Source organism: Tauraco erythrolophus, chromosome Z (genome assembly GCF_009769465.1).
Source record: "Tauraco erythrolophus isolate bTauEry1 chromosome Z, bTauEry1.pri, whole genome shotgun sequence".
Classification (NCBI taxonomy): domain Eukaryota; kingdom Metazoa; phylum Chordata; class Aves; order Musophagiformes; family Musophagidae; genus Tauraco; species Tauraco erythrolophus.
In genome coordinates, this window is record NC_141496.1 from 72,965,528 (window position 1) to 72,988,522 (window position 22,995).

General features: G+C 38.3%; 1 protein-coding gene across 1 annotated transcript in view; it reads left to right on the top strand.

The window, feature by feature from the left end:
* The window catches only part of ROR2 (ROR family WNT receptor 2), a 51,248-nt gene that overhangs the window by 250 nt on the left and 28,003 nt on the right, over positions 1-22,995 (top strand). Inside the window, exons 2-4 of the mRNA XM_086629904.1 lie at positions 1,302-1,379; positions 11,910-12,197; positions 13,255-13,285. Coding sequence (XP_086486030.1) covers positions 1,302-1,379; positions 11,910-12,197; positions 13,255-13,285 — 397 coding nt within the window. The remainder of the gene's footprint in view (positions 1-1,301; positions 1,380-11,909; positions 12,198-13,254; positions 13,286-22,995) is intronic.

Genomic DNA, 22,995 nt, shown 5'->3' on the forward strand with positions numbered 1-22,995 from the left:
GAAGGGAGAGATGCAGTAATGACAAGATGGCAGTACTGTGACAAAATACTCTGAGACCCGCCCTGAGGTACAGGATGTCTCTGATTTCTGTGTTTCACCTGGTAAACTTAAAGGCAAGTTAGCTAAATCTTCTGTTCTCAAACAATGGATAAATAAATAAATAAATTAATAATAATGACAGTCTAAATTCTTTTCTTCTTTCATAATGTGATGGAAGATAGGGATGGGGTTACTTGTGGTTCATCACTGTGACTTGCAGTCAGAGTGTTGTTTTAGGGTTTAGTCTGAAGGAAATGGAATGGGGACAAAAGGAAGAGGGAAAGCCCTTTTCCTTAGTTTCAGCTTACCCAAAATGTTACCATGTACACTGTTAACAAATCTACAACAAAACCTAGATCTTTCACTTTGAATCCTGATGACCTTAGATTTGCGTGCTCTCTTGCTGATATGCCGAGGTGATAAGGAATTTGGATGACTGAATGTAAATTAGAAAATAGAAAACTATAGATGTTATTTGAGAAGTTATTTTAGTAAAAACACCCCTGTAGCTATATCTGATTTATAAGTTCATCCCTGTTCCTCACAGCATCATATTTAAAAAGGGAGAGCGAGCAAGTGAACTCCCGTTTTATAATTGTCAGGGTTTTGTAAGACCTGCAAAAGCAAAGCAGCATGGAAGTATTGTCTGCTGTCTGCAGCAACTACTGGCTAAACATAGTTTCTAGCTCTTTCTGATATTTGTTGGACACAAGCAAGGAGGACAGACAGAAAGATGTCCATTCGTTTCATCACCCTTCGGAATACTTGGCTAATGGTTATTATATTTTCATTTCTGGGAGATATTGTTTAGAGACGTGGCTGAGAATAGGACAAGAAAGCAGAGATTATGAGTCTGACTTCTGGAGGTAGACTCTGTATTACTGTAATGTAACTTCAAAAGCAGATTCATGCCATTTTGTGACTGAGATAGTCAATAAAGCTCAGGTACTGCTTAATTTGCACTGCTTTCAGGACATACTTGCGTTCTTTGTAAAACTGTGAATTTTATTCTGGTAAGAATTGGAAAGTAGTTTTCAATGCTGCCCATATTTGCTAAACACAAGATAAGTCCACGAGATAAATTACTGTAAAGTTTTCTAATCTGCAATGGATAAATCCTGACCTTGCTAATAAGTGTTTCTTGTGTGCTACTATGGAACCGGGATTTGAACTGAATGAGTTTGCTGAACTCACTATCATAATGCTGTTTAGGAGAAAGATTAACTCAGAACAATTCAACAAAATCTTCTTTTTTTTCCTAGGTGAAATGGAAATTCCAGACTCAAATGACCCCTTAGGTCATGCAGATGGACTTGAGAGACCAATTCCAACACCTAAAGGTAAAATTAACTGTAGTTACTTTTTCTTTCCCCTGCCCAAATATAAGCATGCTTTAGAAAGGACTAGCAAAATCCTGGTTTTATACGTTCACTTGATTTACCTGTGAATACAAGTCTGGAAGAAAGGCAGCCTTGTGTGACTTAATACTTTTGATTCTAAGCAGGGATAGCAAGGTTACAGGAGTCTATAAAAATTAATTTTTGAGCATGTTCAGTCCTCTCACACTGAGGGATTAGATATTTGACCCAAACATAGAGGGCTATTATTACCTTCTTAGCATATTTTCTGCACATTGGTGCCATGAAAATGATTTAATTTTGTACAGTGCCACCTTGGCATCTATAGGTAAATCTTAAGTGTTCATATCTCTAAATGTGTTTGGTTTGAGGCATTTAAATCTAGCCCACGGCAACACAAGAATACTTACTTTTAAGTAGCTCTGAGCATTGTTTTTTGTTTTTGTTTTTGTTTTAAAAAAACAAAACAACAGACTGTAATGGCAGAATTTCTAGTAACTTGTTAGTTAGCATGAATTTTTATGCTACTTTATCACTTAAACTATAGATCCAAATGCTATTCCTGGGTCTGAAAATGCACGTATTTGGTGCAAATTGTGATTCCAATTACAATTCAGTGCAGCTTCCTGAAGTAGGATATTTTTGGTGTTCTACCTGAAGAAACATGTTTTCTCACTTGTCGTACAGATTTTTTCCTTTGTATGGATGCATTGCTGTAGTAAAGTCAACCCTTATGCTTAGAAAAAGTGTCACATAACCGTGTTAGCATGAATTGCTCAGCCTGCTTTCTGCCTTATCATTACCATTCTCAGCAAGTTGAGCACACTCTGAAGCCTGTGAAACTCTGAGGTGTTGGTCACATGTTCTTCTTGAAGCTTCTCTATCGGAGAAACATAAATGTTGAGGGTATTTTGGAACATAGTTTCTATTCTTGTAGATATCCAATGTAATATAATCCTTATTGTGCTTCATCTGAATACTAGTTAGATTTCTTACCTTGACTATGCTTATTAGAAATTCTTTTTTTCAGAATCTTCCATTAATTTCTATGCTTAATTAGATAAAGGATAAACATGTTTATGTTTGCATGTCTCTAACTTGGTGTACTCCTCTTCTCAATCCCTTTCCAATTCCTGAAGCTCTCAGATTATTTTAAAAGATTAAACTCTGTCCTCCATTATGAGAATGAATTTCAGTAACAGTCATTCCTATCAGCAGCACTATATATTACAGGTTTTTTATCCACTCCACACTCAGGTACCTGCTACTGTTGATGGAAAAATGTCCAAGTTTAATCTGTAAGGGCATCTGACAGGCTTGTGTACTTGGCAAGTTGGTCCCACTTTACTCCTTTGTTATGTCTGAGCTTTTAAGGGTACAGACATAAAAGAAAATGTTTTTCTATGTGACATTACTTGGTTAAATTCTTGCTGAGAAAGGAGTTGCAGTTATTTCCTTTTTTTGCAGGGCCACAGGCAATACCTGCCTAAGGAAGTGATTAATCACATCTGAAACATTTCTACATCATAAAGATTTTGTATTTCCTTCAGAAAAAAAAGAAACCCTTGTTCTTATATGACTCATTGGTATAGGACCAGTGTTAGTTTCCAGCATGCCTGCTCTGGATATGGCCTTGTTTTTCTCCCCTTGTATTTTTGTGGCTACAAAATTCTCCAAATAAACAAAAATTCCTTGGTTGAAATATCTTCGTTTTTGGTTGGAATTTTAACCCATGTGTTTCTGTGTCATAGTGAGGTAGCAATTTTTGTTTCCGAAAATCATTAGTCAGTTCAACTTCAGAGTTTGTGCATACCATTGAGGCCATTAGAGGTCCTTCAGCTTCTTCCATCATATCAACTTTCTTTCCTTCTTTAAGAAACATTTAGTTGTTCTAATTTGTTTATGACCTCTTTTTTTTCTGATTGTAGAATAGACTCAAAACAGGCATGAAAATAGTAGTAAAAGTTAAAGCCACTTTAGAATTAGTCGGTGGGAATGTTAGAGCAAAGCACTTTAGTAGTTAAAGAAATGCATGAGTAAGAGTCTCTGTCCTTAACTGTGGTTTCTGCACAAGTCTGTCTGGGAACATATTGTGGTTCAAGAAGTACTTACATGATAAATCCAGGTTATGACTGGACTGTCCTGGTTGCTTTGACTTGAAATAAGGTAACCTGTCAGGAATCATTTATATGTATTCTGAAAGTGGAGGCTTTTTATCTGCGTGACTGATGACCCAAAGAACAGTGCACATCCTAACTGCACTATTGTACCTCTCAAAGATCTGCTCTTAAATGGGCAGTAGCTTAGGACAGGTGGCACCTGCCTCTTCACAGTCTCATGTGGGAGTTCAGAAGACAAGAAAACAAAACCATTCCGCCCTGTAGAACTGGATTCCTGGGCTAGGTAAGATCTGCAGTCCTTCAAGTACGAGAAAATACTGTTCAAAACCAGGTTTTCTTCTGCTAGTAAGAGAGCTTAATTAAGCCCACTGATTTTGGTGAGGGGGACAATGTACATATTGTGGCAGCATTTCAATGCTAATTCCGCTTGAATAATTCCTGAATTGGCTATAATTTGTTCCAAAGTACATTTGAAGTGCATGTGATCTGAATCTCTTTGTTTTACATGCTTCTGGCTTGAAATCACAAATAGTGTGGAAGATGGGTTGCAAATAATGGGATTAAATTAGTCTGTAAAGGTATCAGTTCATCTGGAAACATTACATTGCAGTATAAAGCAGTGTAGTTTCCTTAACTGCTCATGCGTATTTTGGAAGAGCTGCCAACATCCCTTCCATTTCCCAACCTGGCTCCAATATGTTGTTGCTTGCTCATCTCCTTATTGTTGTTAAATAAAGCAAAGGGATGAAGAATTGTAAGACTGCTTTGTATTTAGGAAAATGGTCTATGCAAGAAATCATGAGTTCTAGACTTATCTTTCCCCTCCTTATTAGAATGGTGTTTCTCAGTGTATTTCCAGTCCTGATTTAATTGTGGAAAGAGTCACTTTACTGGACTCCCTCCACCCACAAAGGTGTGATGGTGTGATCCACGTCCCCTGAAATCTTGTACGTACAGCAGTGTTGCTATACACACCTCCAGAAAGAAATACTTTGAATTTCAGCAACTTTTATGTTCGTTTTCCCTTATGATAGCGTTCAGTTCTTTCATAAGCCCAAACACTCTACATCTCTAATATTCTTTATAGATTACCTGTCAATTCTGTGAACAATTTATACTTATTGCTGTATTCATAACATAGTAAATTTGGGAACGGTGCTGTCTTCCTCAAGTCATTTCATGTTAATAATCAGTCATTCCAGAAGGTAAAGTATGTTTCCTAGATGAAAAATTATGTCTTATTATAGGAAATTATGAATTGGCTTCTAATGGATATATCATTAGATTAATTACTCAAAATGTTTTCTCAAAAAATCTTTTGTATTGGATATAAGATTGTATTAGTCTTAAAATGCCATTGCAGAAGGTTGTCATTTGAAAGAATTGTGGTGAGAGAAACCGTGTTCTTTTCTTTATATCTAACAAAATGAATAAAGAGTTATTTGAAGGTAAAAATGGAAAAAGGTGATTGAAGGAAAAAAAAAAAGAAAAAGCAAGGGGCTGAAGGAAAAAAGATCCCACATTGCTTTTTAAACAAATCATAATATATATATTTTTAGTGGTTTTGAACATTGGAAAGTTTTATGCCATCAATCTGAAAATGATCTAGATTGTATGCAGTTATGCAGACAAAAAATATTTGCTTTTTTTAAAACAGCTGATTTTAAATTTTAGATGTCTAAAGCCAACACTTCTGTAAGTTGTGATATGTCTTGTAATACCGAACAGATGGGTTTATGGACTTTTTGATTGTTGGATCTAAAGGTATTTAAATACATACGTATATCTTATTGAGAAATATGAATTCTAAAAAGCGATAAAAAATATATGTAATTATTGCTACTTGTTCTGAAGAGACTGTTGTATCTTCAGGTATCTAGCAATTTATGACTCAAATTTTCCTTTCTTTTTCTCAGAAATTGGACATTCAATGTTTATTTCCCTTGTCCAATGCAGAAAGAAAAGGGAATCAACTGTTCCACATAATGGATGATTATCTCATTATCTTACATCTTCATGATCTCAGGAACACAGAAAGATGTGAAACTCAGTGTAGTACAATATGTATTACCACTTAGTCTGTGTGTGAATTTGGGAAGTCACTTAAACTCCGTTTGATTTAGTTTCCACGTTTAGAAGTTGATTATATCTTCCTGTCTCATGAGACTTCAGTATTCGTAAATGATTTAGAAGTTCTGAGATAAAAAGAATTGCAGATTTTAAATGATTGCTGTTCATGGATGCCCTCTTGAAGCTGGTTTGAAAATTATCAATGCATAATGATTTTAAAAATCATATAGGGAAAAAGGAGCAACAACAAAAAGTTAATAGAAACCAAAACACACATTGAAAACAGCTAAGCCATAATTAACTTGGTCTAAAGTAACTAAAGAGGTTTAAAATACTTTTTTTTAGGATGAACTTAAAAATCACAGCTAAGATCTTAAAATAACAGAAACAGAGCAATCATTTTGTATTGTGTTTACGCCAAGCATAGCACATATGGTTTGAGCCAGTAACTTGGACATCTAAGTGCCAGAGTAATATAAATAAAACTATGAAAAATAACGTACGTGTGAGGTTTCAGTGATAGTTTCACCCTTCAGGTTTTTAGCTTAGTATCTATTCTTGTGCATATCTTGACAATGATTTGACACATGCAGGAAAATTTTATTTTTATATTCTTGCCAAAACACGCAAAATAGGCCTGTCATCTTAATTTTGATTTGCTGTGGGATTCTGTTTGACATCATTGTATCACATTTATTCCATTTAAAAATATGAAGTACTGGCAACCTAACAAAGGCATTTCAAAAGAGTTTTGCCAGAATTCACGTCAGTCATTTCCTTAAGCTGCTTTATTCACAGGGTACACAGAGAATGATAGTATAACAGAATATATAGATTAAGTTGCATTATCCTCTCATAGCTTCAGTTTTACTCTGTTCAAGCAAGATAAATATTAGTACTGGTTATACACTATGTTAGAAACAATAATAAAAGAGAAATTTAATTTAGAACGTCTTTCCTACAGCAAATGCAGAAATATCCACCAGATAGCTTTTTCTTTTGAAGTCCTTTAAGCCAAGCCAAAGACCACTGAAGGCGAAGGAAGCATTTCCTTTCATTTCAGTGACCCTTAGAACAAAGCCAGAGTATAGAAAATAGTATATGACAATAGTGTCTGTATAACACAGGACATTGCTGGCCATTATATTCAGATTTTTAGAAAATTTTATTTGATATCCATATCCCAAATTAAATACAATTGTTTATAATATGACATTTACGAGTCTAGTAATGCTGTTTATACATAGCAAGCCCCAAATATTTTATAGAGAGTGTTTATTCTTTGTTTCAAAGGTATATCAGTATTAAAACAGATTAACAAATCTGTTCAAGTTTTAAAAAATTCTCATTGAGTGGTGCATAACACACAATACAGGACACAAGTTAAATACAAGTTCTAACGCCATCACATTTCATTTTCCTCCATACCTGTCCAAATGAATAAGTATTAAGAGAGAAAGAGAACTACATTGGGAAAAATTGTTTTGCACGTTGTTGAGGTCTCAATTTATCCTGGGAAACAGTTTGTTTTTTCCCCAAACCATTGCATCGAACTGGCATCCAGACAGCACTTGCGGTGTGACGTGCACCACAAAAAGTAACTGCTGATTATCACCACAGAAACTAAATAAGGAAAACATTCTTAAGAACGTGGTTTGTTAAATTTTCCACTTTGTTTGAAAGATTTGCAATTACAGGTTATCTAAAGTGAACACCAAATAACAGAGCAGCTCAACGAATGGCTGCCCACTCTGTCATACAACTGCTTCAGATTCAGTAAGTATGTAAACACCAGACTTCAGCATCCTATCTCAAAGAGGAAACGAAACTAGCAAATAGAGAGTGTGCACTTCAGGATACAGACAGAAACAGTAGATAAGCAGTTGAGTTGCCCTACTGCTCCTAAGCTGCTTTGCAGAACTTTGAAGAAAACACAAGTGCTTCAAAGTTCGGTAGAATGAAATATTTATTACTTGATTCGTAATAACAGAGTAATATAAAATACTGCAGAAAATTCCTGTAAAATTGGCAGGAGAAATAATGAACTGAAGCCAAATTCTGACCTGCAGGAAATGGATTCATTTACACTGACTTGAGGGGAAGTGTGTCTGATCACACTGGGTCTGAATTAATCCATAAATCTTTGGCATTGCTTTTGGTGGTAATAGTTTTGTTCTAGTTATTAATAGGATCTGATTCATAAATCCATATTAAATAGTTTGGATTGCTTAAAAGCTATGGACCAAATTACTCCTACAGTAACTCTGTTTTAATTGATTGAACAGAATGTCTAACATGGATTTAATCTTGAGTTAATAATAGCTAATTTGGTCCTAATAAGTAAATATATTATCTGTTTTCATAAAAATTTATTTGACTGTAATATCAATGACTAACTCAAAGTGATGACTCAATCAGCTCATTTTAATGAGGAAAAGTGAAATAGTGGTACTTGTTCGAGCAAACGATAAGCTGCTCGCAAATGGTACAAAAGCTAACTAATAGCCCAGCAACATTGTAGATATTTCATATACTTCTGTGTTAAGAACAAAAAGTGTATCAAAGAAGTAGAAAAGCCACACTCCCTGGCTGTCAATTTACAGCGCTTGAATTGGCCCCACCTTTATATAGAGCATCTTCTCCGCCCCTTTCACTTCTTAAGAATCAGGAGCATCTCTGAGACAGATGATTGTACCTCTGTACTGGCTCCTTGCTGGATGTGGCCCACCTTCTTCTCCTCAAAAAAGAACAGTCTCCTTTGCCTCCCTTGTGTGAGTCCATTCATGCAGCCCCCACAATTGCTAAATCGTGAACCCATGGAACCACAGAACAGCCCAGGTTGGGAAGGATCTCAAAAAATCATCTCTTCCAACCTTTTTTGGCAAAGGGAGCCTAGACAAGATAATCTAGCACCACATCCAATTGCATCTTGAAAACCTCCAGTGACAGAGCCTCCACTGGATCTCTGGAGATGTTGTTTTCCAGTGAATGATTGTTCTCACTGCAAAAAATTTATTTCTCCTATTGAGATGAAACTTCTCCTGATACAACTTGCATGATTGCCCCTTGTCTTCGTGACTTCTCAGAAGTCCCCTCTGAGCCTTCTCTTCTCCGGGGAGAAGAGACCTAACTCCTTCAAATCTTTCCTCATAGGGCGGGTTCTCCAGCCTTTTGGTCATCTTGGTGGCCCTCTTTTGGACACTCTGCGGTCTTTCTGTGTTATTTTTGAATTTTGGGGACCAGAAGTGGACACAATACTCCCAAGTGTGGCCTGACAAGCACTGAGCAGATTGGAATGATAATGTCTCTATCTCTGCTGGTAAAGCCCCAGTGGATGCAGCCCAGAATCAGATTTGCTTTCATTGCTGCAGCAGCATTCTGCTGACTTATGTTGAGCTTGTCCACCAAAACCTCCAAGGTCCCTTTCAGCAAGGCTGCTTCTCAGCCACACAGATCCTAGCCTGTACTGCGCTCTTTGGTTGTTCTGATCCAGATGCAGAACTTTGGACATGTCTGTGTAAAACTCTATGCAGTTCTTGCGTGCCTTCTCTTTCGGCGTGTCCACGTCTCTTCTCTCTCCAAGATGGCTCTCCCTTCTGCCCACAACGCCACTCAGTTTAGTCTCATCAGCAAACTTGGTGAGGGTGCTTTGAGTCTCATCTTCCAAGATATTTGTGAAGATGTTTAACAGTGTGGGACACGGTATTGATCCCAGGAGGTCCCCAGTTGTGACAGGCTGCTACCCTGAGTAAAAGCCATTGATCACCACTCTCCTGAGTGTGGCCTCCTGAGTGTGGCCTCCTGAGTGTAGCCTATTTCCTACCCGTCTTGCAGACCACACATCCAATCTGTGTCTTGCCAGAACTGTTCCTTGAGTTAGTGATTTCATGGCACCACATTGTGGCTCCAGTCATCTTCCACCCAACAGCTCAACACGGTTACCATGACTGGATGTCCTTGCACTTCCCTAATGCCCAATTGTTTTGCAGAATTAGAAGAATTTTTCAGCTTTTCCACTTTTCCACTTCTTTTCATGAATTGGTTCTTCTGACTCGACTGGTATTATGGGGTGTGAGAACTCTTTTTTGAATGTATTTCAAATAAATGCAATTTTACTGCTTTTCTTCCTGACTGTATACTCTGCCTCGGTGGTGCTAATGACAATAAACTACATACAGATTGTGAAAAAATAGCAAAATAAGTAGCATGTTCCCTAAATAATTAGCTAAGAGTGAAATAACCATGGAAATTCCTTTTCTAACTTATGGTAGGATTGATCATGCTTGCTTTCTTGCAGCTAGAAATGCTTATGTATGTAAAATGTTGACTTAAGTAATAGTTTTAATCAATTTGTTTCTATTGCCTGTATCAACAAGGTAATTTGCTGGTTTTCTGTTTCTTGTCGGAATGTTATCCTAGTAATTCTGATTCTGCAGCTATGGCATGTAACTGGAAACCACAACAAATGACACCGTTGTGGCATGATATTGCAGAAAGCATTCATGTATTTTTTCCTCCTTTTTTTTTAATCAGGCATTTGAAAATAACTATTTTCTGTGTTCTGTCAAAATGTTTTAAAGTCTACTAAAGATTTATAGGCTAACAATAGGGAAAACTAATGTAAAATTACATACAGGATAATTTATTATTTTATGATGAAAAAGGATGACAAAATTATTTTCCTGTAAGTTTTCATTGTCATGTGGAGATCATATATATTTGGGTTTACTTCATTTTCTGTTTAGTGACATACTAAGTTCATGCTTGCCTACATTGCATTTTCATATTATTAATTAAAGCAGATTTTCTATTGAAAGGCCAATGGTAGAAAACAATGTAGTACTGGGGAAAACCCAGTTTTCCAGCAAAATTTGGCATTGCAAATTCATTATATTTTGATGTTTCTACTGCTCCCCTCTCCAGTGCCATACCTAGCCATTACAGAGGAACTGATTTTCATGGTTATGTCAAACATAAATCAAAGCAGAGCATTAATTTTCTTGAGGTATTTCAGCAATTAGACTGTGAATGTTGCCCATTGTATTACTGGTGTTAGATTCCTGCACAGTAATACGCTATTTCCTAATTAAACAACTGCAAAATAATTTAACTGATAGGAAATGGCACATGTGGACATATATCAAATTTATTTGATATTTGGATCCAGCTGACATAAAAATGTAGTGTAATATTAGGTATTCCTAATGCTCTATGTCTAGATGGTACAAATTCATCAAAACAGAAATATGAGCATGACAGCCAGACACTTTTCTTAATTTGGCAATGGCATTATTATTTCAGTGGAATTACGTGCTTTCAAGCTTTCAATGTGTGATGTGTGTCAGTTGGGGGACTCCTAATACCAAATTAAATTTAAAAATAATAACCTACAGAAGTTTCGATTGTCGAGTTTTAACAGCATTCTTCCATCAATTATGTCTCTTTTTTATCACTTGGAATCACCAATGCATGCTTAATGCATGCTTAATACATGCTTCTTGACAAGCCCTTTGCTTTCAACAAACCACAAATTAGTGCTTTTAGTTTCTACTTATAATACTAAACTCATGAAACCTGATTACTCAATATCCATACAGACCTTTCTTTGTCCAATTTAACACTATTTTAGGACTTGATGTAAAAAATGGCAACCTTTAATCAATTTAAAAGTACCATCTGTATCACAGATTACTACTACAATTGAGACATCCTCTCTTTAAATTGAATGTGATGCTTATCATCTTTAAAATTCAATTGTAAGATAAACCTATCCAAATCAGGCTCATCTTAAGATTTTCTTGTCAGATGAGCATCTGGCAGGTCAAATTATTATCTAAAAGTAACTTCTCTAGGTTTAATTATTTTTAAGACAAATGTATGACCATGTAAGACGATTAAGTGGTAGAATTGTAATGATACTCTAATATGGTTGCAGCTGAGATTACTCTTTTATGGAATAAGGGTGTATTTTTCTGTTCTAGCACTAACTGTTTCTCAAGAGACATAGAAACTAACCATAAAAGATGATTATTGCTTCAGAATAGGTGTCCACAAAGGGAGTTAGGATTGTAATGGTATTAATTCGTGCTCGATCTTCTAATCTGCATGCCTACCTGCAGACAAACATGAAGTCAATTATGAAAGATAAATTGGAGTATGATGCTATGGTGTCCCTAGGACAGTGATGTGCATTTTTTTGGAGTGTATGCTTGAAAGAAAACTGAAACCATTTCCAAGATCCTCTCTTAAAAATGTGCCTTTGGGCAGTCTTTTGTCACAACCCAAGTGAAGTTTGATCTTTTCTGACCTTTTACCTTCTTAGGTTACTTCCTGACCTTTTTGGAACCAGTAAACAATATCACTGTAGTCCAGGGGCAAACAGCAATCCTCCACTGCAAGGTAGCAGGAAACCCATCTCCGAATGTCAGATGGCTAAAAAACGATGCTCCAGTGGTTCAGGAGCCAAGACGAATCATCATCAGAAAAACAGATTATGGTTCACGTCTGAGAATCCAGGATCTGGATACTACGGACACGGGATACTACCAGTGCGTGGCTTCGAATGGTATGAAGACAATAACTGCAACAGGAGTGTTGTTTGTAAGGCTCGGTGAGTTCCTGGCTTTTATAATTACTCAGACTGCTTTGTAGACTAGATATTAGTTTTCACAATAGCATAATGAGAAATGAATTTGATGTTTTTAGAATAATCTCAACACGAAAGGGAATAAATAAAGCCATTGCCTGGGGCCTCTCCCCCAGAGCAGAACTGCTCGGTTGAACTTGATACCCATTTACTGGTAATAAAAGAAAGTAGATACAGATGTAAAGGTCTGTAAATACATAGTGAAGAAAAAATTTTAAAGAAGTGCCAGTATAAAGTACAAAAAGGTAACATTTCATTCCTTGGAGTTTTCACTCTACTGCTGAACTTGGTCTGTAAAAAAACTGAAGAGAAGAATGAGAAGCAGTTTTTTACGTGATGTTCATAGTGCTGGGCCCATCCTTGTAAAATATCACGTCTGTACTGCTGGCCTGGCCTCAAATTCTGCCCTCTGACAGCTGAAGGAACACCACACCTTTTGAGAAGTACTTATATTGCATTTTGGAGACTTAATCATCCAGCCTAGAAGGCAGGCTTTTATTTAGTTTACATCTGAAGCAATGGGGAAAAAAAATTCTAGAGATATTTTCCTAAAATGTCTTCTAAATTTGTAATGAAAATAGCTAACTCCACAGTTTAGTTTGTAGTGATTCTTTAAGTGCTGGGTATTGGACCTTGTTCCCACTGTGATAAAGGTTAAGAGTGTGCCCTTGTCAAACCATAAACTCTGATAGTAAGGCTCAGGTGGTAAGAGGTAAGCAATGTGTCAAGATAACACATTGTCTTTTTAACAGCCTGTGGTTTTATGGCAGGAGATATTTTCTAACAAAAATTAAGTCCGCTCAAGTTGCTGCCTAAGCAGACAAAAAATTCATGTGATTTTTATTTGTGGCTTTGAAAATAGCAATATATAATTATGTGCAGGAACGCAGAGGGTTTTGTTTGAATCTTGAGACAAACCTTCCTTAAAGAGACAGTTTCCTTTAGACTGATATTGACTGCTTCTATGCTGTTGTCCTTGGGTCGAACTTGCCAGCACTGTTTCTTTGTTTTATGTTTACAGGTCCAACAAACAGCCCAAATCACAATCTTCAGTAAGTACTTTTTGGAAAATTACTTTATGTGCTCTGGCCAATTTTTTTCTGTAAGGAATTAGTTCATAAACTCAGTGAACACTGCCTGCAACCACAGCGTGCTTGCTAAAAATACCTGATTTGATCAAAATCTCACAGAATGGATGAAGGTTTTTCGGACAGGGATAGCATTGCATTACAGTGAGTTTTGGCTTGATCAAGTTTTCTTGAGCAACTTCTGCTTGCTTTTTTCATATTTGAGACAAGCAAAATACCACAAAGTCCTGATGTTTGAACACTAGTTGTTTACAGGGCAGCTATGGGCTGGAAGAGTGGTTAAAAATGAATGGGTAAAATGCTTAGGTTGCTGCAGTTGTAAATTTACTTATGTTATATTATTATAACTTGAAAAGTCAGATAAAAAAGACTAGAATCCTGTCTTTGAGTAGCTAGGTAAAACCTGTGTTTGTTAGTGTCATTTTGGCTTTGCTGGTGGTGATTCGGTGGTTTTTTTTAGCTGCCTGGGGTCACTTGCTGATCCAGATATAAGGATGAAAATAGTTGAGTTCTGTTTCATCATCATTGCTTTATATGTCACTTTTAATTTCAATACTGTGTATTGTATAATTTCTTGAAATAGATTCTGTAGTTTTTACTACTGGTTTTATTAATGGAGTGAGGAATGCAGTCTGAGCCCTTTTATGTGTTAATGGCATAAAATTAGTGTTGCTGATGAACTGATTAAAAATAAGAGTAAAACCAAATTTGTAAATACACGTGAATGCTTTTCAGAAGGACATTATTGATCAGTGTTTGTGATCTCTGAACTCACTCAATGGCTTGAGTGGAAACACTTTAAATAACTGCAGTGGACTGACCACTAATCCATCTATTCTGCAAGTACCTCAGTCAGTCATCTTACATATATAAAAATAATACCACATGGTGCACATTCTTGTGTTTTATATGCACAGAAAGTGTGAACGAATTTAAAGGATTTCAATATTACAGGGATTTAACAAGTTTTCATGTTTTTGTTAGAATTGATTGCTAACGATCAAAAATTAAAACAGCTGTTCATGACAGAGTACAAAAAAGTGTAATCTTTTTTGCAACCCCTGAAGTCCTACTTCAGATCTTACAGCACTTCAGAAAATGGTTATGCACCTGCTCTACAAAGGCGAAAAATAATGAGATACCAGGTATCTGATCTTCTATGAGATCAGAAGGCAGAGACTGGTACAAGAGACAGCAAACAGAAATATGTGTAATGAATCACTTAACTGAAGTTGAAAGAACAGTTCTCAAATGCAATTGAAGAGTAGCAAGCTCCAAACACAAGGTGAAAAGCTGGGAATCAAGTTTTATGTTAATTCACTTGTTGTTATTGAGCAAACAATTAATCTTCTATCCTTTGGTTTCCCAAGTATTTCCCAAACTCTTCAGTTCTGAGCATTAACTTATTAATATTTTACAAATATCAACATAAATAAAAGAATTCCAACTGATAAAGTGGATAAAACTTACTATGTGACACAGATTTCTTAATTACATGTCTCCCAAAGTGAATTAAAGTTCCCGAGCCATCTTTCATTCCGGTTTTGAACGCTTGACTATTCAACCTTTGCTGGTTTTGAACTCTTAAGTTAAAATAAAAAAAAAAAACACACAAAACACAACAACGAAAAACAGTCCTGTCATTTGGATTACGACACTTTTAAATCGGTCTTGTACCAGTGATATCAGTGGCGGACCTGGAAGCAGTAGTGTGCCGTCATTCTTTTGGGCCTGCTTTAAAAGGTGAAGTGAAGAGTACGCTACTGGTAGATTATTTTTTTTTAATATCTACTAGATCAAAGAGAAAGATAAAACTTGAGGAGAAGCAGCAGCTCAGATCAAAAGTCTAGTGAGAAGTTGTGAGGGACTTACCATATGATGTCTGGGAGCTTTCAGGGATTGCAGATTTTTGCCTCATTGCATGCTTGCTCTTGTTTTAATTTCGTCTTATCTTTCCCGTTTAACCAGGTTTTGCCTACCTTTCCAGAGTTCTTATCCTTCGTTTTGTTACTATCTTTTTATGCTCTTCTTATGCCTCACAATTGTTCCCATGTTGCTCTACTCCATGAGTCCCACCTAGTCTTTCAAATAAAACACCATAATTTAGCTGCATTATTTTTTTTGTTTTCAGAAACTGATTATGATTTTTTTACTGAATATTTTGGATAAAATCATGCAAGTTAATTTGTAAGCCAAAAAAAAGGAAAGGGGAAAAAGGTGAAAGAAATACCTGACTGCTTAGAAGGAGCCCGCATGGAACAAAGGGCTCTTTCTGTTTGCTGGCTGCACAGCACAGTCTCGTGTTGAGCCACCAGAGAGCTGTTTCTCCTGGCATTAACGCGTCCTAAAAGACATGCTTGAGTGGAAGTGCTGAAACCTAAAACCATTGTAACTTGGTTTAAAACTAGACCTAATGAATTATTAAGGCATAAAAAACATTACCTATGTAGATACCATCTAGCAAGGTATTTTTATGCAGTCCATGTGTTCTGCTGTGGATTTCTAGTAATTGTTTACACTTAAAGATTGCTAGAGATCAAACGTGTATTATACAATCGTCGAATCATAGAATGGTTTGGGTTGGAAGGGACCTCAAAGATCATCTAGTTCCAACCCCCCTGCCATGGGCAGGGACGACTTCCACTAGATCAGGTTGCTCAAAAGCCTCATCCAACCTGACCTTGAACACTTCCAGGGATGGGGCATCCACAGCTTCTTTGGGCAACTCGTTCCGGTGCTTCACCACCCTCAATGTGAAGAATTTCTCCTAATACCTCGTCTAAATTTCCCCTCTTTCAGTTTAAATCCATTACCTCTTGTCCTATCACTACATGCCCTTGTAAAAAGTCCCTCTTCAGCTTTCCTGTAGGCCCTCTTTAGGTATTGGAAGGCTGCCAGAAGGTCTCCCTGGAGCCTTCTCTTCTCCAGGCTGAACAACCCCAACTGTCTCAGCCTGTCTCCATAGCAGAGGTGCACCAGCCCTCGGATCATCTTTGTGGCCCTCCTCTGGACTCACTCCGGCACCTCCATGTCTTTCCTGTGCTGAGGATTCCAGAGCTGGATGCAGTGCTCCATGCTCTCCAGTCTTATGAGAGCAAAGCAGAAGGGCAGATCACCTCCCTTGACCTGCTGTCAACACTCCTTTGGATGCAGCCCAGGATGCGGTTGGCTTTCTGGGCTGCCAGTACACATTGCCAGCTCATGTTGAGCTTCTCATCCACCAGCACCCACAAGTCCTTTTCCTCCGTGCTGCTCTCAATCCATTCTCCGCCCAGCCTGTATTTGTTCTTGGGATTGCCCTGACCCATGTGCAGGATCTTGCACTTGGCCTTGTTGAACTTCAAGAGATTTGCACAGGCCCACCTCTCCAGCCTGTCAAGGTCCCTCTGAATGGCGTCCCTTCCCTCCAGAGTGTTGACCACACCACACAGCTTAGTGTTGTTGGCAAATGTGCGGAGGGTACACTCAGTCCCACTGTTCGTGTTGCTGACAAAGATGTTAAACAGCGTTGGTCCCAGTACCGACCCCTGAGGAACACCATTTGTCACTTGGACATCAAGCTGTTGACTGTAACTCTTTGAGAGCAGTCAGACTTGACAATGCAAAAAAGGACCTTGACCTTCAGGTAGTGAAGTTGAGACATTTCCATAAAAATATAAAAGTAAAAATTTTCAACCAAATACAGTCTTAAACTGGTGTGATTTTTTTTTGAGAGGGTGGAGAGGTCTTATTTTCTGTGAAGGTCCTGTAAAAATTTCTAGGGATTTCTGTGTAGAAAAGGAAAAATACAACTTATCCAAATAACTTTATTTATCAAAAGTATTAACATTATTGAAATTATTAATAGCCAGTAAAAACTAATTTTCAAAGGAAATAAAATCAAAACACAGTCAGAAAACGAGTCTCTGATGAGCCTTTTCTGTCCAAAAGACTGTGCTACTAGAGGAGTGTTCTACTAGAGGACAAGCCAGCAGGTTGAATCCTTTCTCTCACTGCATAATGCTGTTACCTTTTGTTTCATTAACGTTAATAGCTTTTGCCCTTCTAAAGAGAGATATCCTATCTGTTCAGAAAGGTACGATAGTGTGAAAATTTTTAAATTTGTGACAAATACCAGAAAATGTTTTTTAGCATGATTTAAAATTAAGCAATGGATGTTAATCTCCTGGAGTCTTAGAGTAGGAGGGCAGAAACAGTTGCCTTCCCTTCTAGAGGTGTTACTCTTACAGGATAATATAATTCTAAAAGACTACATGTTCTCTAGTCTAATGCATTTTTCTCTTGAATTGAACAGTTAGTTTGAATTTTACCAATTGGGCAAATTCCAGTTTTGAAAGTTTAGATTTTTCATTAGGGCTATGACTGTAGTGACACCTCCTTGAAGGGAACTTGGGATGGAAGGTATCTGACAGTTTGTTGGCTCTAAGGCCTTCTGGAAAATCTGATCAGGCTTTAGCAAAAGTGAGGTAGGCACAGCACAGGACAGGCAGCAAGAAGTAGCGATAAACTCAGCCCTTGCGAAGTGTAGGTGGACAGAACTGGCTCTATTGGCAGTGCTGCACTTTTCCCCACATGACCTTTCCCCAGTCTGCTCAGGATGCCAGGTGGTGAATGTCTTCTTCCACAGCCTTGCGCAGGAGAACTGGGGTTTCTAAGAAACTTTGAGAAAGTCCTTGTTTTATTGAACTGACTAAGATTGGTTCTGAGTTGGCCATCACTGATGTCCATATGTTGGACCCATACAAGGAGAAATAGGTGGGAAGAAACAGCATCATCAAGTAGAAATTGTCAGTACTTTGGGGAAGAGTTTTCCAGGTATTAATAATTCAGATAAATTTGCATGCTGTCATGCCTTACTTTATTCAGGCAGTTGGGCACAACAGTAAAAATTTTAAGATTCAGTCCATTGAAGAAAAGTGATGAAGCAATTGCAGCTGAAAAAAAACCAGCTCAGTTCTTTCAAACAATAGGAAACAGAAGGTCTCCAGTAACACATCTGAATTAAAACTCTAGTGAGGAACACTGAGGCTGGGGTGTGCAATTTATTCTCTGTGGGTCTGCATATCCCACAGCTTTTATCAAACAACCAAAGCACATATCTCCTGTGACCCCAAAGGAGACCTTCTGCATGATATGATGGGCCCTCGTATAGCTTTATGATGAGAACAAGTGTGTTTTCATCATGTGACAAATCTCCGTGTAATTATAAGGTGGAAAAGGGAATATGGGGCCTTGGGTAAGAGAGTGGAAAGGAGTGAGCCATCACAGCTGGAGGGGCAAATAGTTTTCTGAACTGGTTCTGTCTGGCAATCCAAAGGTATCCAACATCACATTAAAAAAGAAGAACACTTCCCTTACTGTCACACAGCAGCACCACTCATATCTTCCTTCTTTCCTTGGGTGGTGTGGCAAATACTCTTTAGTCTCAGTGCAGTTCAGCCACTGATGAAAACATTTTTAATCATGTAAATTATACAAGATTATCTTAAAATTCACATAAATAGAGGTTTTTATACCTAATACAAGGTTATCTCAACTCGCAAGTTGCAGTGTTTATTCAGGCCCATGAGGACCAGGTGTTCAAGGATGGGCCTCCTCCAGAGTGACATGCACGCTTATGTTTTATCATATTTGAAGTATATGTATTTTTCTAAGATATTTGTAGTAACATGTTGAAGTTACAGAATAAGTGCATACTTTGTGTTCTGGTTTCCTGTTTTAATCAAGGAAAGAGAAGGATTTAGTGATTAGAACACTGAACTGTAATTTTAGGGGTCTGGATTCAATTTCTGGCTGTGCTTCTGTCTCCATGTGTGATCACAGCAAGTTGTTTAACCTTTGTCTCTCCATGTTTTGTACAGCAAATGGAGATGGTCAATCTTGGGCAATTTTTTCCCTTCCTCTGTTATGGGAGCATATCACTTCAAAATGTTTAGGGTACATTCTCTCCCCATAAAGCATGGAATGTTTTTCCTGTTTTATGAATGAGGAACTGAGGCACAGATTATCTTGGGCTGGTCTACATTAAACAGCATGTGTTTGCCTTGGCAGATTTCCTGGTTCCCTGACAATCCAAGTTGGGGATCTGGCTGGAACATGCTGCAATTCCCTCCTAACCCCTGTGTGTCAGTTCCCTTTTTTCTTTCAAGGTTGAAGAGGAGGCTGTGTTTCACCCTGGTGTGGGGTTGGGGCTCCTTTCAGGGTATTTTGATCCACTATCTCAGAGCTGCTTCTGGGTCCATCAGTTTAAATGTCCTTTGACAGTCACTCAAGCTGAGACAGGAAATTTGTAGAGGAAGGAGGGGACTGAAATCAAGGCTGCACTAAGCCATTTTGCTTGCTGTTTCTCTCATAGCAATTTTAGAGCGTAATTTCTCAACACAGTGATTGTTTTTACTCTAGCTATGTAGGATACAGCCTAGTAAGGCTCGTAAGAATGCATGTCACAAATAATACATAACTAAAAGTTATACTCTGGTCTGTCCAGAGCTGTAGAATACACTCAAAAGAAGCTGACCCTCTGTCTTGTAATCAAAACTGCAAAATTTTTATCCTAATCTTGTGTTTCAAAAAATGTAATTTTTCTCATGAAAGAATATGTGTGATTCAAGGCAGAATTATAGAGCAGTGGAAGTTCTGGTTTGGGTTGCTGTGCACCACGCCAGATCCCAGCTTCTTCCCAAACTACATTATTTCTTCAATCTTCCACTTAAATCTTTTCTAATCACTAGTAAATGCATAATGCATTTTATATTATTTAGTGATAGAAGTAGAAATTCAATGTGTGCTTACAAAATTAACTAAATTTAAAAGCCAGATGTGTATTTAAACTAATATGCATAGCATCTTGGAGTAGACACAAGTGTCCGTATTCCTTCAATGTGTTATCTGGGGAAACTATTGTGAGTGGTATTTTTTTCCTTTCCTTCTAAGAAAGGGAAGAACAAAGGAAAGCTGACAGGGAATATGAAAAGAAAGAAAAAAAGGATAATAGTTTCATAAATTTCATAGATTTCATAGATTTCTGGGTTGGAAAAGACCTTAGAGATCATCCAGTCCAACCGTCCCTATTCTCCCATTAAACCATACCCTTAAGTAGTTCATCCATCCTTTTCTTAAACACATCCAGGGATGGGGACTCAACCACCTCCCTGGGCAGCCTATTCCAGTGGCTGACAACCCTTTCAGAGAAGAAGTACTTTCTAACATCCAACCTGAATCTCCCCTGACTAAGCTTATACCCATTTCCTCTTGTTCTATCACCCATCACTAATGTAAAGAGCCCTTCCCCTACCTCCCCACCATCCCTTCTCAAGTATTTGTAGGCTGTAATCAGGTCTCCCCTCAGCCTCCTCTTCTCCAGGCTAAACAGCCCCAACTCCCTCAGCCGCTTCTCATAAGTTTTATTTTCCAGCCCCTTGACTAGTTTAGTCGCCCTTCTTTGGACTTGCTCCAGGAGCTCAATATCTCTCTTAAAGCGAGGGGCCCAAAACTGGACACAATATTCCAGGTGCGGCCTCACCAGTGCCGAGTAGAGGGGTAGGATCACTTCCCTGCTCCTGCTGGTTGCACTATTCTTGATACACGCCAGTATCCCATTGGCCTTTTTGGCCACCTGGGCACACTGCTGGCTGATATCAAGCTGGCAGTCAACCAACACCCCCAGGTCCTTCTCCGCCAGGCAGCTCTCCAGCCACTCTTCCCCAAGCCTATAGCGATGCTTGGGATTTTTACATCCCAAGTGAAGGACTCTGCACTTGGCCTTATTAAAGCTCATGCCATTGGCCTCAGCCCAACGATCCAGTCTGTTCAAATCCCTCTGAAGGGCCTCCCTACCCTCGAGCAGATCGACACAGCCTCCCAGCTTGGTGTCGTCCGCAAACTTACTGAGGGTACATTCAATCCCCTCATCCAGGTCATTGATAAAGATGTTAAAGAGAACCGGACCCTGCACTGAGCCCTGGGGAACCCCACTGGTGACCGGCCTCCATCCGGATTTAGCCCCATTTACCACCACTCTTTGGGCCCGGCCATCCAGCCAGTTTTTAACCCAAAGGAGGGTGTGCCTATCCAGGCCAGCAGTTATCAGTTTCGCAGCCAGAACACTATGAGAAACTGTATCAAAGGCTTTACTGAGGTCAAGGAAAACTACATCCACAGCCCATGATATGGGCTACAAACACAGTTTGTTTCAATCTGTTACGTTCACTAGTCCATATTGTTCAGAAACCCCCAAAAGCCAAAGGGAGGCCAAGCGTATGCAAAGGTGGTTAAAAATAGACCTCCAGGAAAGCTTTATCTTCTTTGTGCTTACTGTACAGATCAGATGCCCCTGAGACTTATGGTGTAATGCAGCTACTTTGCACTGCTTTCCTGAGAGAGCCTGGTGGCAAAGTCAAGAAGACATCCCTATGGGACTTGCCTTCCAAATACCTTAGGAAAAAGAAGTTACTAGTTACACTTCTGTCTACTCTTACAGTTAAGCTAATTTAGGGTTAAATATGAGGAAACACCTTCCCACTTGGGATTAGCAGTGCTGTCAAGACACTTTTAACTGGTTTGACTCAAGCAGAGTCATGAACATAGTGCTTACCACTTTGCATTTACATATGGGGTCACAGCACAAAGTACACCAAAGCACACAAATACTTTTTTTTCCTGGGAGTTCTCCTTCCCTAAAATTTCTAACTTTAGCTTGTAGGTGGTTGTTAAAGAAAGTTGGTGGTTTCTGTAGGGGAGACTACCCACAGCCTGTGTGCTGGGCGAGCCTGCTTCCTACTCTGCCATGCGGTAGTTAGGTTTTGGTAGCCAGCAGTCTATCACATCAGATAAACTGTAAGGTGCGGCTCTGAGATGTGCAATGTACGGTGAAGAGCCAAGCATAGCTCTGACTTTGTAAATATGTGACCCTAACATGCCCTCTTCCAGCAAATTCCAGATCAGCAGCAGGTGCTTAGGTTTGGGCAGCTCAGAGAAACAATTTGTATTAAACTACCAAAGAAGTTGCAAGTGAAGTAAGACATTTGTTAATCTGTTTAAGGACATATGTAAATTGATATTCAAAGTAGCAATGGCCCTTGGGCTTTTGGCAAGTAGCTACTGCAGCTGTTTGACATCCCTGATATAACCAGTGATCTTTAGTTTGTTTTGATTTTACTTCCTCCCTCTCTCCCTCCCCTCCTCTCCTTCCTTCAGTAGCTTAAATGGCTTTCAAAGTATTTATTGTATGTCCTACAAAAGGACAGTTATATGTCCCTGAGACTTCCTGTCAGTATTTGATGCCACATTGAGTTTAATTGGAGTTCCTTAGGATGCTGAATAGCCTCTAAGTGCATACAAGGAAAGAGTGAATGTTGTAGTTAGGCACAAAGATAAAGGAACACTATTCTAATGAAAAGTAGGTAATTTAGCAAAATGAGATAATGTTGTAACACCACACCATAAATCATCCTTTCCATTTTTATGGCTTTATGGTTAATTTTTCCCTACTTTTGTATTATTTTGTTCTCTGTTTCAGTTTGAAAGAGCCAAACAAAGTATACACACAACTGATGTAGTGTAGCTGAGGAAAGGTGAAACAGATGATATAAACTGATAAAATTTGAACATTTCCATTCAGAACTAAATAACATTAAAAGTGATAGAAGGCATTGTTTTGAAAAAAGGAGAAAGAA